At 49.7% G+C, this 15,340-nt stretch overlaps 1 protein-coding gene across 1 annotated transcript in view; it reads right to left on the bottom strand.

The window, feature by feature from the left end:
• The window catches only part of GRIK3 (glutamate ionotropic receptor kainate type subunit 3), a gene marked incomplete at both ends in the record, with an annotated part of 113,288 nt that overhangs the window by 43,326 nt on the left and 54,622 nt on the right, over positions 1-15,340 (bottom strand). The window contains 3 exons of the mRNA XM_084274322.1: positions 3,905-4,086; positions 5,368-5,625; positions 6,957-7,133. Of these exons, the coding sequence (XP_084130448.1) occupies positions 3,905-4,086; positions 5,368-5,625; positions 6,957-7,133 (617 nt within the window). The remainder of the gene's footprint in view (positions 1-3,904; positions 4,087-5,367; positions 5,626-6,956; positions 7,134-15,340) is intronic.

The following is a 15,340-nucleotide window of genomic DNA, read 5'->3' as shown; positions in this document are numbered from 1 at the left end:
TGGCTTTTGTGGGTGCTGCTGTGCCACAGAAACCTGGGACACCAGCTGCAGCACACTGCCCTGCTCATAGGTCATACACGTTGAAAACCCTTCCAGGGATGCTCACTTGCCTCTGTCGACATGAATGGGGGACAGGGGCTTGTCTGTCCTTCTCACATACCAGACAATGGGCGACATTCCATAAACCTGTGCAGAACAACCATAAATCAGCCTTGACTCATGGTTATGAGTCCGTGTACCTGCTAAGAAGCTAAGTACAAGGCTTTTTATTTCTTACATATGTATTTCTGGTGCTCTGCATCCCCTCCTGTCAGTGTCCATTCATCTAATGAGTACATATGGCTCTTGTCTGTGTGTCCCTCCTTCCTGTGTACAACAGCCAGATTGTAACTCAGCACCTGGTTTCGAAATGGGTCAGTAAAAGGAGAGGCACAAAGGTGGGGAGCAGGGCCATCCCTCAGCCCTTGGAGATCACGGTCCAGACCTGAGGACTCTTGGCCAGCCCAGGCTCTAGAAGTGCCAGTCCTGACACAAAGGATGGTTTGTGCAGATTGCTGGGATTTGCATAACTGAGCAGCAGAGAGAAGAGAGATGGCCATGGGCTGAAGGGACCTTGGCTAGATGACCTTCTCCAGGCCCTGCACAACATGCTCCTGCCTATGACAAGGGTCACCTTGAAGTTGGTGGCTGGATAAAAGAAAGAGATATCCATATCTTTGTAATGCTGACTCTGTGAGAGTGTTTTCTGGAGAAAACAGATGCAAGAGCACTTTAAAATCTCCACCGATGGGAAAGCAACTTCAGGTTCCCCCAGGAAACATTCGCTTCCCTTGGTTTTTGCTAAAATTACTGGGGCAGAATTTAGCTCCGAGGAAGGAAGTGACAGTTTGGGAAGAAGCAAGATGTCAAAAAACAAGGGAAAAAGAAAGGATCTGGATTACAAACCTAGACAATGTAACGCTGGGGTGTGTGACTGCCCCATGTTTCCTGGCTTGGAAATACGTGGCCATCTGTCCCTGCATAGCAGTCTGTCCCCACTCCCTGCCTGGCCAGTGGGGCTGTGTCACTCTCCTGCCCTGCATCCTGGGTGCAAAGAGCCAGAGCAGGGATCGATACCTCAGTAGGTGAAGCATCAGTTGGTTGATGTGAGACTGATGGAGAGTAAAACCAAGAGATTCCAGCTCAGGTTCTATGGCTGGATCCGTGGCAGATGAAGAGTCCAGTGCTGCTGTAAGCCCCAGCTTCCCAGTGCTGGCAGCCCGTGTGCAGCTACAGCTGGGGTTGTGGGGAAATGAATAAATGATAAACCTGGTGGATAAGCTACAGGCGATCGCCAGGATGAGAATGGGAGCTCCATTAAAGTTAAGACAGGCACATCTGTGCGCTGCGGAGTGCAGCAACTGTTCGGAGACAGCTGCCAAGGAGAAGAGAGAAGCTGGGAAGCCAGAGAACAGATGTAGAGCATTAACAAGTGACCAAAAATGAGCAAGGCTAGAGGAGCTGGGGTAAGATGGGAAGGCCTCACAGCAGCCTAGCTCTGAGATAGGCTTCTACAATGAATTCTTTGTCCAAGAGGGTAAAATAATGAATGGTTTGATGTCTCAGTTGCTCCAAGGAACCCAGACTGGAGCAGTGTGTGGCAATGTCATCTGTATGTCTTTGTGCCAGCTCTTGTGTTGTTATTCCTGGGTTACTAACCCATGGGGGCGGGTGTGTGTGTGTGTTACCAGTTTAAAAGTACTGGCCATATTACCAGTGAAGTGCCTTGCTGCTCATGTGCTGTGGGAGTGTGTTACCCTAAATACCTCGGGACCGGGATCCGGGCTGGTTCGGTCCTGTGTACTTAGAGCTACCTGCTGCTCTGGTTGCTCAAACCATTTCACCTCATCTAAAGACAGGCAGTTAAAATCAGTAGCAAGTGATTTTCCCCACCAATCTGGGGAAGAACTTCTTCCCGGTGAGGGTGAGGGAGCCCTGGGACAGGCTGCCCAGGGGGTGTGGAGTCTCCTTCTCTGGAGAGATTCCAGCCCTGTCTGGACACCGACCTGTGTGCCCTGTCCTAGGGACCCTGCTTTAGCAGGGGGTTGGACTGGATGATCTCTGGAGGTCCCTTCCAACCCCTACGATTCTGTGGTTCTGTGATTCTATCCCATCCCATGGAAAAAGAGCTGTTTCAGAGATGAAGGCACATTTCCCTTCCCAAACTCTGAAAATATTTACCCATTTTTTCATGACTAAGAATACAATATATAATATTACTGAGCTGAAATCCATGGCTTTGGGTCCCGAAAAACGCAACACCCCCACCACAAAAGCAGCCAGAAGGACTCAGAAAGACTTTGTCCCCTCTAGTCCCCCTCTCCTCCATCTTCCTCACGCTGCACTCACAGCAATGAGCAGAGCAGATGGCACAATAAACTATAATAAACTGCATAATAAGTGAACAGCACCAAACCCAGCCAGCATGTTAAAATAATAGGCAGGAGACAATGAGTCCCTTATATTGCTTTCTTTAATAATCCCTCCCAGGCTTTCCGATTTCTCTGAGCACTTTCCTTCATTTTCCACCAAGAGGGATGCAGGGGAAGTCTCTTTCCATGTGCTTGCTTTCTCAGCCCCTTCAGGGGATTTATTTTATGTGGAAGTGCCTTGCTGGGTTGATAGGAGCAACACTTCCACCGGCTGGTTTTTTAGTATTCTTTGTGAGACTGTTTTTCCTCTGCTTTTATATTGACCCTGAAACCTAAAGGCACTTGGAAATGAGGAGGAGCTGGGGTGAGCAGCAAACCCTCTGCTCTGTGAAAAGCGTCAGTGGAGGAACTCTGGGGTGGGGGGAGGAAGGAGAGAGACCAAATGAATGGAAAATCACTGACATCTGGCTTAAAGTCCAAGAACTGCAGATGGGGCTCATGAAGGGACAGAGGATGCTGTCCCTCCCCGGCTGGTCCAGGCCTGGCTGCTTGCAGGGAGATGTAGGACTGTGTGCACGACTCGGAAAATAGCGCTTTATACCCTGCCCTGCACGGGCACATAGTCACAGACCTGGGGGCACGGAGAAGCGCAGGAGGCAAAGAAGAGATTTAAAATCGCCAAGCATGAAAAGCTCTTACAGGGCTAAATGATCAGTGACAGAAGTGGCCTGGAGCACAGTCCTGCCCCATGGCCTGGAGAGAGAGAGAGAGGAGCGAACACTGCTGCAGTTGGCTGCGGGTGGGGGCAGAGGGCTGGGGCTGTTGCAGCCGCAGCAGCAGCAGGATGACAGCCTGGCCTTGGCACTGTGTTCCATGCAGCCGCCTGGCATCTTATTGATGTTTATAAATATCTCAAGTGTGGGACACAGGGGGAAATGGGCAGCCCCTTTACAGTGTTTGTGGGGACAGGACAAGGGGCGATGGCCTCAAGTTGGAGCACAGGGAGTTCTGCACCAACATGTGGAAGAACTTCTTCCTGGTGAGGGTGAGGGAGCCCTGGGACAGGCTGCCCAGGGGGTGTGGAGTCTCCTTCTCTGGAGAGATTCCAGCCCCGTCTGGATGCCAACCTGTGTAACCTGTCCTAGGGACCCTGCTTTGGCAGGGGGTTGGACTCGATGGGCTCTGGAGGTCTCTTCCAACCCCTATGGTTCTGTGCGATTCTGTGATCTTCCTCTGCCCTAACATTTGGTTGTCCAGACTGACAGTTGCTTTTTGATACGTCCAGTTTTTCAGTGAAAATGTTTTCTATAGAAACCCAATAGTATCCTTGACATGTGTACGTGTTGGGGCTGTTAAGAGTAGCTGTGGGCTGTGGATGGAGGGAAAGCCGCAGGGCTGCACCCCTCTCTATGGCACTGTCCCTGCCTCCCCAAAGCATGGGTCCCTCGGTGACCACTTCTGCTTTGCCCCCATTGCCCCTGCCCCCCGCTCACCTGCTTGAGGATCTGAGCTGCCATCAGATGGCTGCAGTCGAAGATGATGCGGAATTCCCTGCCCCGCTTCATCTCCTTCAGCAGCGGCCGGGCATCGTCAGTGTCCAGCGGGAGCTGGCGGATTTTCAGCCGGATATTGTACCTTGATGGGGCCATGATGAGCTCTTGCAGCCGTATCAACCCTTCAGACATTGCACAGAGACAAAGCCACAGTGTTAGGGGAAAGCCTGCCTGTGCCCTGCACCCTGGGCAAGGCAGCAAGTTATTTCTTCCAGTATTATTTTATGGAACACAATCAGTACTTTCCCCCCTCCCTCAAACAGCCATTGCTAAAGGTGAATCAGAGCTGAAGTGCCACATGTCAATCATTAACCCCCCCCTGATATTTCCAGAGCAGTTGTTCCAAGGCTTTGCCTGGTGTCTCCCTGCTGCCCCCACATCCAACTGTGCATCCTGCACTAGACAGGAAGAGCAGAACTGCAGATGGGTCCTAACCTTTGACATCTCTGGGATCATGGCATATTGTCTTAAGCAGACGTGCCCTTGAGGAAGGACAGAGTGTGATAATCAGCTCTACAACCAATTAAAATCTGTAGTATTTACCATGCTCAACAGCAAAAGAAAGAAGATATGCTTAGATTTATGGATAGCGTAGTTCTTAATGGTCATGGAATTGCAACTTGGACTTTTCTTACTACCCTTAGGATTAATTTCCTTTTCATGCAGAAGGTACAAAGTCACGCTGGATGCAGCTGAGCAGGAATTATTGATAGCTAATGCGTATTGCAGGGAGGAAAAGAGAAGCACATCCCTCTGCATAGTGGAAGAAATACATTAGAATATGGCACGAAGGGAACATACTGTGACCCACATTTACAAAACAGCAATGTCAAACTGTGTTCTCATCAGCCCTCCCCTAAAGAAACCATTTGGTTTAGTGGAATTAGGTTGGACAGGCTATCCAATGCGTCTTTTGTTTTGGGGGGGTTTTATCTACAGTGCTGTGCGGTGCTTTGCTTTGTTTAACCATCAACAGCTTGCTGTGTGTGGAAAAACTTTGTCAGCTATGGTGTAAAGAATTAGCCAGGAAACAAAAGAACTTCCCAGAACTGCTTTTGCTTTTAGCTGGGAAACTGCTCCATCAATGGCAGCCCCGGCCTGAAGTCTGTGCTTGTGTAGATGGGCACCGTGGAGCCAGCCAGAGCTGAGCGGAGCCAGATCCTGCCGTGGCTAATTAATCCTCCCTTGCCCTGCTGTCAGCAGGGGGGTGCTCAGTGTTACCCGCTCTCCAAGCGCTTCAGGAATGAAATGCTACAGAAAGGGTCCTGGATGCTGGGGAACCGATGTGTCCCCAAGCGCCGATTCCTGCTTGTGCTGGCATTCTGCTTCTAACAGGGTTGATTAGAATTTAGGAATTTAGGATTCCTAAATGGGACCCCCACCAAAACCTCTCCTTCACCTACCTGTGCTGTCATCGTAAACCACAGTGGCTGATCTCCACTTCAAATACTGCACCAGGTCCAGAATGGCATGGCTCAGAGAAGCGTAGTCGGGATACAGGTTGACATAGAAAGTGTCCTTGTTATCCAAAGGGTGATGCTTCCATCGAAGCTGTATGTGTGGGACTTCCAGGGCATTGCAAATAGACTGGACAGCGTTGGTGCAGGAGCCTTGAGAAGGTCCAAATATTGCTACGACCCCCAGAGCGAGCTGGTCACAGGCTGGAGAGGAAAGGGGAAAGGGAAAGGGAAGGGGAAGGGAAGAAGCTGTCAGTAAAGTATGGGGCACCTCGGAGGGAGGGATGAGCATCAGGGCAGCTGTGGGGGCACAGACAGCTTCTTCCTGACCTGGACCACAGAGCCATGGACAAACAGACAAGTTTCTGGGTGCTAAGGGCAGCATAGATTGTTAGTAGTTACAACAGTGAAGAGAGAGAGAGAGAGAGTGAGAGAGGAGGAATTGGGTGGGGTGGGAGGGAGGGAGCTGCAGCAATGGTTAGGGGCCAAGGGATGTTTCCAGAGGAGGGGATGATGGCTACAGTGTGTGACAAAGGGCTAAACCTCTGGAGTTGGGAACAGGCAAATGTGACAATTCTGTTCTTCCAGCAGTTCTACTGGAATTTTGTTTTACTGCAATATAATCTTTTTCATGGCTTCGGTCAAGCTTTTGCTAAGAAATTAAAGCAGAGCAACTGCATTTGGGGCTGCATTTCTAAGGGGGAAAAAAACGTGTGAGTTTTTCAGAGGAACGGGAACAGATTATTTCTCAATGGCCTCTGCAGATCCTTCCAGGCTGAACAGACAATTGCCACTCTCAGCCGGAGCTCTGTGATGGCTGCATTTGGGCAAAAAGATCTGGGGAACAGCTCCCAGCTGAGGCACATGGATACTCCCAGACACGTACATATCCCCGGTGCGGGTCCTGTGCCTTCTGCTCCTCTCCCAGCACTTGCTGTGGCCAAACTGAGTGCAGAGGTCCGAGGAAACCTCCTCAACAAAACCATCTCAAAAAAAGGGACAGCTGGGGTCAGTGGAGTTGCCTGCGAGCAGCTCTCCCCTCTCTCTAGTGATGCTTCTCTTAGAGGCGCAGGGAGCTGGATTTGTTTCTCCCAAACCAGAAGCAAATCAGCCTGAGGTCACCAGCCCCATATCCCCGGTCCTGTTTCTTCCCTCCCCTTCAGTAATTCAAAAGGGTTGCTCTTACCCAGTAATAAAAAAAGACTGTTAGGAAGAGAAGAGCATTTAACACTAGGGATGTTAAAGCTGCCAGGGATGCAGGAAGATAAACAAAGGCATGGCCCTGCAGACCTTCGCTCAGGATTAGAAGCCACCACTGAAAGGAGTTTTGTGAGGTTTGCAGAGGGAAAAAAAACAGAAAGAATAGTTGTTCCCCTGACATTAAAATGCCTCTGGAAGGTCAGATCCTGGAGGGCTTCTAATCTCCGTTGCTGACTAGTGCAGGACAAAATGAGCTGCTGGGTCTCAAGCCAAACTGTGCCTTTTTTGGATGAGTAAATGGCTCTTAGAAGCTGCTAAGTGTGCTGTGCTCTTACCTTTCTTAGTTGCTTCAAAGCTGTCGTGGAAGTGTATCCTCTGAATGTCGTAGGTCAGTGTTGTGTTAGGCAACAAAGTTCTGTTTCTATTAATAATATTGGCAGAAAACCTGAAGGCTTGCTCCTCAGCACTCATAACCTGGGTATTAGGGCCATCTGCATACTCAAAGATTCCTCCTGCAAGACAAGACAAAACCAGCATTAAGCCACATAAAGTTTGGTTATTTGATTATTAATCTTCTCTAGGAAGGATGAGAAAACTCTTAGACAGAGCTGTGATGTTTGCAGGCTGAACAAGGCTTGCTCCTGGGACATTTCCTGGGCTGAAATAGGGATATGGAAACGTTTAGGGGTTTGTTATATGCTGGATCACAACAGTGTTCAGAGTTCTGGCTTTGCAGGGCAACGGAGGACAAATTTCAAGTCCTGGAATATATTTATGAGACAGATGAGTGGCTTCCCATAAAACTTTTGACCTAGCCCTCGGGAAGTAGGGACAGGTTTACTGCTTGGCTGCGGAGCCACTCCAGGTTTGTGCTCAGAGGAGTTCCTGTGGTGCAGAGCTGGCACTGCCTGTCCCTGGGCTTGTCCACCCAGCTCCAAGTCCTCGCTCAGGAGGCAGGCAGCACAGCACTGATGCTTGCTATTTTTAGTGCCACTTTTGTAGTGCCCTTCTCATCTTTTATTGTTCCTCATGTTTAGTTATCCAAGTTCTTAATTCAGACCTGCAGAGGCTTCTGAATTTGCCTACCCTACAGCTTATCTGCTCAATAATGCACATCTCAAATGCATGCTTTCCCGTGTTCCAAAGTTGTTAATGCCATTACACCTCCCCAAGGGCAGCCAGCTCATGTCACGGCATCGCTGGGTTTCTTGGCTCCGTATCCGTGAGCCTTGTCCTCCGTTCCCCACTGACAGACGCTCTAATTGAAGCGACTCGGTGCGGCCGTAAATTATGTAATCGAATGTCCTTGCCTTGGAGATGTGGGCACCGTCCCGTGCCCCTTGCAGAGCCATGGAAAGACACCTAAAACCTTGCTCTATCTTATTAAAAAGTAAACCAAAATAATTAATGGATGAGTGGGATAAGCAAGTGCAATTGGTAACAGATGGTCTCTGAGTTCATTAGCAGAAAGAAAATCTTCCTCTTCAATTTAAGGTAGACCTGTTTTGTTCTAGACAGCAGATGTCCACTCTGCCCTCCTAGTTTTCAAGCCACTACCTGACCCCTCCTCAGGAGGCAGAACATGTTATCTACAGTTTTTGTGGCAATTTGGTGTTCGCACCAGTGTCTTGGCAAGGGCCAAGCTGCCATTTCTGCTGACAGCCACGCTCTGCACCTCACGAGATCCCAACCAAAGCCATGGTAGTGATGTTTGGCCAACTATCAGTCTCGAATGCCCAGGGGTGTAGGCAGGAGCCTGGAAAACTGCAGGTGCCTCATTCTCACTGGATCATCCCAAAACATCTGGTTACTGACCCATGGAAGGAAAATTATTCACTGAAATCTGCATGTGCTGGCAGCTCAGTCTGAGTTTCTTTGGCCAGAGAAAGTTCATACACAATGTTACAGCGGAAACAATGCGAGATCATAGAGTCATAGAATCATAGACTGGTCTGGGTTGGAAGGGACCCCAAGGCTCAGAGAGCTCCAACCACCCTCCAGGCATGGAGCTACACAAGGCTGCCCAGAGCCCCATCCAACCTGGCCCTGAACATAACCAGGGATGGGGTACCCACCCCCTCTCTGAGCAGCCTGTTCCAGCATCTCACCACTCTCTCTGTAAAGAACTTCCCCCTATTCATCCCTGTCTTTCTGTTTGAAGCTTTACTGTCAAGAACATTTTAGCAAAGGCTGTTTTGTTTCCCAGCACCATCCTGAAGCGATGGCTGGATTCATGGTATCCATTATTAACTACCTGACATCAGGCTTTCTCCAGGGTCGCTTTGGAGCGTGTTTTATTACAATACAATATAGGGCTGTGTCTGTGCATTATTGGTGTTTGATCCCAAACAAATTTGTGTTCCAGACATCCAAGTGGATATAATAAGCTTTTTGATAGAGAAGAATTTTCTCTGCAGCCACCCAATACCTGGGATCGAGTGCCAGGCAATGGGAAAGTGGACAGGCAGAAGCAATGCTTTACTGGTTGTGCACTGGGACAATGGGATACCTGCTGCAGTTGCTAAGGTGTTGAAGAGCAGCCACCACATGTATCAGGTGGTTCATTCCTCAGAGCCTCGGGGGCTGGGGAGTGCCTGATGGCAGATCTGGGCTGTGGCCTGGCGAGCCGAGCACAGCCCCATCCTTCCAAGCACAGCCCCATCCCTCTGTCAGCAGCTCCCTGCTCCTGGATATGGCACGCCCGACGTCCCTCTTGGCTCATGTGCCTCTCCTTCAGAGATGTTCATTCTGATCATTATTTAAAGAGCCTAATAACCGGCTTCAAACAGCTGATTAATTCATAATCTTCATCATGATTACATAGCATAACTGGCATTAATTTGAAAAGCCAGCTAATTATGAAAATAATTGTTGCAGCTTTTCCATTTGAGCAAAATGGAGACTGTTGGCTTGTGCTATGGAGAGAATGAGGGATGTGACATCAGCTCGATGATGGTGGGGCTGGGGGGATCCCATGTGTCTCCCACAAACTGCAGTGGGATGGGTGAAGCTGGGCAACATGTTCAGACAGACTTGGTCAGCTCTGCCCATGCTCAGTGAGCAATCGTGTGGGGATCTTGTGGCAGGAACCTCGTGGTGACTTTACCCTTCTAAAAATACAGTCAGTCAATGTGCTATAAAAAATCAACAACAAACCAGTTCCTGCTTTTATATACTGCTGATAAACAAGTTTCACCTGAGACAGTAAAACCAGAGGTCCTTTAGCGTTGCTGCCTCTCTCAAAGCCATTTCCACCTCTGCCAGATTTGTGAAGCTGTTTCACAACCCTCAGAGATTAATGAGTGCTGCTCAACTGACCTGGTGCTAATGACCTTTTCACAGTATTGCCTCTGTCTGCTCTGGTCTCAGCTTCCCCCTCCTTCTTCCTTTGCCTCCAGTAGCTTTGCAGACAGACAGAAGATGTCCATGATGAAGTCTCTCATGCTTTCAAACATCATCATGATGCCCACAAGAGTATTTGCTGCCAAATTTATCCAGGAATGGGTGATGCCGATTCCTTGACTGGTCACTGCAGCCCATAGACTCCCTCCTGCAATGCCATATGGTGTTCAGCACACGCTGAGGTTTATTGACTTCACGTTGGGTTTGCTTGTGTTCTCTTATCCTTTACTCCTTATAAAACCACAATGAGTTTTTCCCTGAAAAGCTGCTTTTTATGCCATGTTTGTCACAGCCTTCAGTGCCATGGGATCCAGGCCTACAGGAGCCTGGTCAATGGGATGGGGATCCTTTGCCAGTGCTTGAGCTGATCCTGAGCGACGGCTGCGCAGCCTGATTGTGATGGGAGTTATTTTTAGCTCTGCTGAAAGCTAAGTCAAGCAAGTCAAAGTATTTTAGGTTTTCACTTTCACCCCTCTTCCCCTTTTTAACAAAACAAACAGCTTCATTCTTGGAAAGAAAATTCCAACAGCCCTCAGTGTGTGGTGTGTTCTCTTATCTTTTACTCCTTATAAAACCACTGAGTTACTTAGCTTTGAAGAACAACTATTTCTGATAACACTTTTCTCTCCCCCGCTGACAGTGTTGTTAACACATTTAGACAGCTTTCTGACAGTCTCTTTCCATGTGACATCCTGGAAGAAATACTTGTTTTGAAATAGCTCTTACTGAGGATAGAGCCAGCCCGAGCTCCTCCGGGGACCAGAGAGCTCCTGCCTCTGTCTCACAGCCCCTCTCCTGCCCCAGGATCTGTATCTCACGCATTTTATCCCCCCAAGGTCACAGAACCTCTCTGCTGCCGAACAGCAGCGCTGTCTGTGGATGGCAATTTGTCCTTTTCTGGGGCTCTGTTTTGTGGACAGGATTAGCAAACAGGCTGATCAGGATGAGTCCACATCACTGAGTGCCTCTTACTCCAGGGTGCTGCTGAGCGGGTCCCTGAGGGCCCTTCCTCCCACACCCTGCCTCCCCCAGGGAAGGCTTTGAGAGCTGATGCTTCTGCTCATCTGACCAGTCTGCTGGAGAGAATTTCACTGGCATGGTCCAGATTCCTCCCGGGCTGAGGTTTATAGGATAAAGAGAAATGAGATAATACTGGTGGGAAGTGAGAGAAAGTTCTCAGGAGCCATGAGGCTGTGCTCTGGGAATGGAGCTGAAGCTCCCAGACACTGCCCCATAGCATGGGACTGGTGGTCTCTGTTGCAGTAATACGGATGCAGTGGAAGCAGCAAAATCCAGAGGGCAATAAATACCACCCAAAAACAAAAAGAAGGAAAGGCAATGACAGTTTGTTCACAGAAGATCCCCCCATGTGCTCTCCCCCAGTGACCTGCTGCTATGGAACACACCAAAACTAAAAGCAAATGAAGTGATGTTGGGCCCTCATTCAGCCAGGTGATGAGTGGGGCCTCTGTATCTGATGCCGATGAGCTGGTGTTCTCCAAACAGAAACCACATCACCTGCTAAATCATCGAGTGTGGAAAGCAGTGCCAAGGAATGCTGGGGCTCCCACCCCATGGCCCCTCTTCACTCGAGAGCCCTTTTTCCTGCCTGGGAGGTCCATGTCCCCATCCCGCTCACTGGAGCCCTCTGCCCTGATCCTCCACGGGCTCCATAACTTCTTTGGTCCATCAGTGCATTTCTGATTTTGACAGAAAGACAGAGTGGCAGGATCTGAGTTCCCATCCCCTTAAACTGCTGCTGATCATGCATCAGCCCTGTCACTTCAGTGTGGCACCGCTTAATGTGATGCAGCACAGCCACGTATCCAAAGCAATTTCAGGCTTCATAAACATGCATCACGCAAGAGAGACCCTGTGCTGGAATCGGCTGCTGCTCACAGGCCCAAGCTGTCCCCTGCCCAAGGAGGTTGCTCTCTCTCCGGATGCTAATTGCTAAAAACCCAGGAGGAGGATCTGATTCTGAATGCAAGAGGAGGATTAACCTCAGAGTCGATGTGTCTGCACTGCTTACACTCACACGCTGCCTGTGTTCATTACACATCTCTTTTATAAGAATTAAAAAGGAAGCGCCTGTCCCCAAGCAGACAGATGTTACCCTCCCACCCACCCAACCCAGGCGTTTCTCTGGCTCTCTGTGTGAGGTGTTTCCAGCTGTGTTTTCAGGTGACGCCAGGTTCAGTCTGTCCCCATGGACCGAGGAAGCCCGTGATGTACCTGCCCAGCTGGAAGCTTCCCCCCATGGCCATGATACCCTACAGCGAGATGGAGCCAAGCGGGGGCTCAGTGCAACCCCCCAAGGCTCTCTCTGACTGCTAGGCTAGCCTGGCTGCAGGGATTTGAAATGTTGTTGGATTATATCGCTGGATTTAGTCCCTAACACCCATCAGGAGAGGCAGGACTTGGTGAGGGAAGACAGCTCCCAGGAAGACAGCTCCCGCTCTGCTTTGAGCCCCTGCTGAGCTCTGAGGAGACACCAAGGAACCGCTCTGTGCCTGAGGGGCTGGGAGCTCCCCAGCCTCCCAACACGATCAAAACCGAAGGTGAAAATTCAAACTGGTAACCCTAAGGACAGCCCTGAGGCACCAGCAGCCTGTGCTGGCACTGCCACACAGCCACCATGGCCAAAGGGCAGAGGGGACAGTCCCACTCCCAGCCGTCTCCCCACACCCTGGCTCCCCCCGTGCCGCTCACCTCTCCGGGGGTATCTGGGGACCCCACAGCAGCCAACAGCCAGAGCTGGCACATGGAGTAACGCTCCCAGGACCTCGTATTGCACTGTGTTTTGCAGCATAATGAAAGGCCAGGTACTTGCTGAGTAATGCCAAGAGGAGGAATTCAAGCAGAAAATCAGATATGCAAAATGTGTGTGTCCCATAAGGAGGGATTTTCCTGCCTGCCAGGACAGAAAGCCCGTCACGGCGGGTTGATCCGCTCCCCAGAGATGGCGTCTCCTTCTTTTCTTGTTTTGATACTGAATATGCAAAATCCCATTTCATTTGCTCTGTATTAGGTACTTCATGTCGCAGGGGGTGACATTCTTCCCCCATGTAGAAGCTGTTTAACAGATGAGCAGTCAAGTGGCAAAGAAATACATTATTAATGCTTCTGGTTAAATTAACTGATTAAAACCACTGTAGCTAAAATGTCTGTATCAGCACTTTGCTGGCACTCAATGCGAAATTAGTGGAATATGGTGCCTTGTTTTGTTAATGAAGAGTAGATAGGGATGGTCTGGAAAGGTACATCTCCTCTAATGGCAGTCCCCAGGTTTGGTTAGTTGAGTACCTGAGTTCACATTCCTCACTGGTGTGAGCGGGCACAGGCATGGGCACAGCTCCTCCCCTTGGGGCTGGGGCCGGCTGGGCATGTCTGCACAGGCCGCAGCTTCTAGAAATGAACTTCTCCTCGTTTGCAACTCCTACTCTTTTGGCCTAATTGGCAATGTTTCCTCTGCCATTTCTTTGAACAAGCTGTTCTGGTGTTGCATGTTTTACATCTGAGAAAGAGCGTTTACCGCAGCAGCAGTGCGTAACCCCAACCGAGGGAGCCGATCAAAGCGCTAATCTGAGATCAAAGGCCTTCAGCAGTGCTACAGCGGAAAGGAATTAACTTAGCAACAGATTTCTAAATGATATTTACAGTTTTAATTTGCATAATACATGATTAAAATGAAATGGGCATTTTTATTTTTTAAAGCGGGCTCAGTTAATTTGAAAAGAAAAAATCCCAATGGAATCCTAATCTCCTAGGAAGAGATTCCCATCAGGATGTGGGCATGGAAAATGCCAGGGAATGGTTCATGTAGGCAGTGTAGGGCTCGCAGAACACCACACACCTCCATGAGTGACCAGTGGCTCACAGCTCCAGACACCCTCACAGGGCAGAGCTGTAGAAGGAGCCCAATGACACCAGTCCCACCAGTTTCCCCCTGGGAAGGGCTCCCGCTGCCTCTTCAGTTGTACTTGGAACGGATTTGTGTCTCTGAAGAAGGAGATCTTCCAAGCTCTGGGCTACTTGCATTGATTTGCTCTCACTATCAGATACCTCACCAAAGACGAGGGCTCACTTGGATTAGTTAGCAAGTTAGCAAAGATTAGGTCTTTGTGTTGGGTCGCCAAAAGTATGGGATTAAACCACAGGATTTATTCATGCCCCCACTTTGTGACACGCCGGTGCTGGGGAGGAGCAGCTGGGTTGGACACAACCAACCTGGGCTGGGTCTGATGCCCAGAGCAGCCCCTTACTGGGGTGTGTGTGGGGGGGTGAGCCCAGGCTTTCACCTTCTCCCACTGATGCACAACTCCCTCCCCAAACCTTACTGAGACCATGTAGACTCAGCAAACGTATCCTGGGAATCACCGATGGCCAAATAAATCAGGCTTGCTCAGATGTCATTTTTATGGCCGTGCTCTGGGCTATGAGCAGGTTTTACACTGTAATACACAGGAGGAAAAAGAACGTTTGAAAGCTTAAAATTATTAAGGATCTATAACACAGGGCTTGGGCAGCACAGCTGTAAGGGGGTGGGGGTTCTGTTGGGTTTCATTGGCCCATGGTGGAACACAGCGTTAGATGTGATGTCCATCTGGCATGTGGCTCGAGAGAAATATGAAGCAGAGAAGCGAGGCCACAACCAAAATAAATTGGGGCTCGTGGCTGTGATCGACCCAGCTTGTAACAGAGCCCGCAGGATGATGAAATGCTTGAGGTTTGTCTTTATTAGGTGCTGTGGAGCTCAGCGCTGGCACCGTGTTTCCCTGCAGACACTCTCCAGTGCTGGGCACTCACAGTGATTAATTAGGGTTGCAAGAGCTGAGCCTCCCCCCCACCCTGCCCCAAGCAGGTTAATGCTTTTGTCACTTATCCCAGTGCAAATTGGGTAAAGCCTTTGACACTGTGTCCCACAGAATTCTCCTGGGGAAGCTGGCTGCTCATGGCTTGGATGGGTGTGTGCTTTGCTGGGTAAAATACTGGATGGATGGCCAGGCTCAAAGAGTTGGGGTGAACAGAGTTAAATCTAGTTGATGCTGATCATGAGTGGTGTTCCCCAGGGCTTGGTACTGGGGCTGGTTCTCTTTAGTGTCTTTATCAGTTCCCTCAGAAAATTGAATACAGGGTGTGGAAAACCAAGCCCATCTTTTTGGGCAAAACATAAAATAAATGGCCATCTCAGTTAAATTTGCAGCCTCTGGGAGCTGCTTGGGGGAGCCCCGGCTCTGGGGCTCAGCAGATGTGCCCGAGATCCCCAAACCAAGGGGTGATGAGATGTGATGTGCAGCCTGGTGATGGTGACCAG

The sequence above is a fragment of the Gallinula chloropus genome (genome assembly GCF_964237585.1).
Source record: "Gallinula chloropus genome assembly, chromosome: 22".
Lineage (NCBI taxonomy): Eukaryota > Metazoa > Chordata > Aves > Gruiformes > Rallidae > Gallinula > Gallinula chloropus.
Note: the sequence above shows the minus strand (reverse complement) of the source record. Positions and strands in the feature narration are given on the sequence as shown.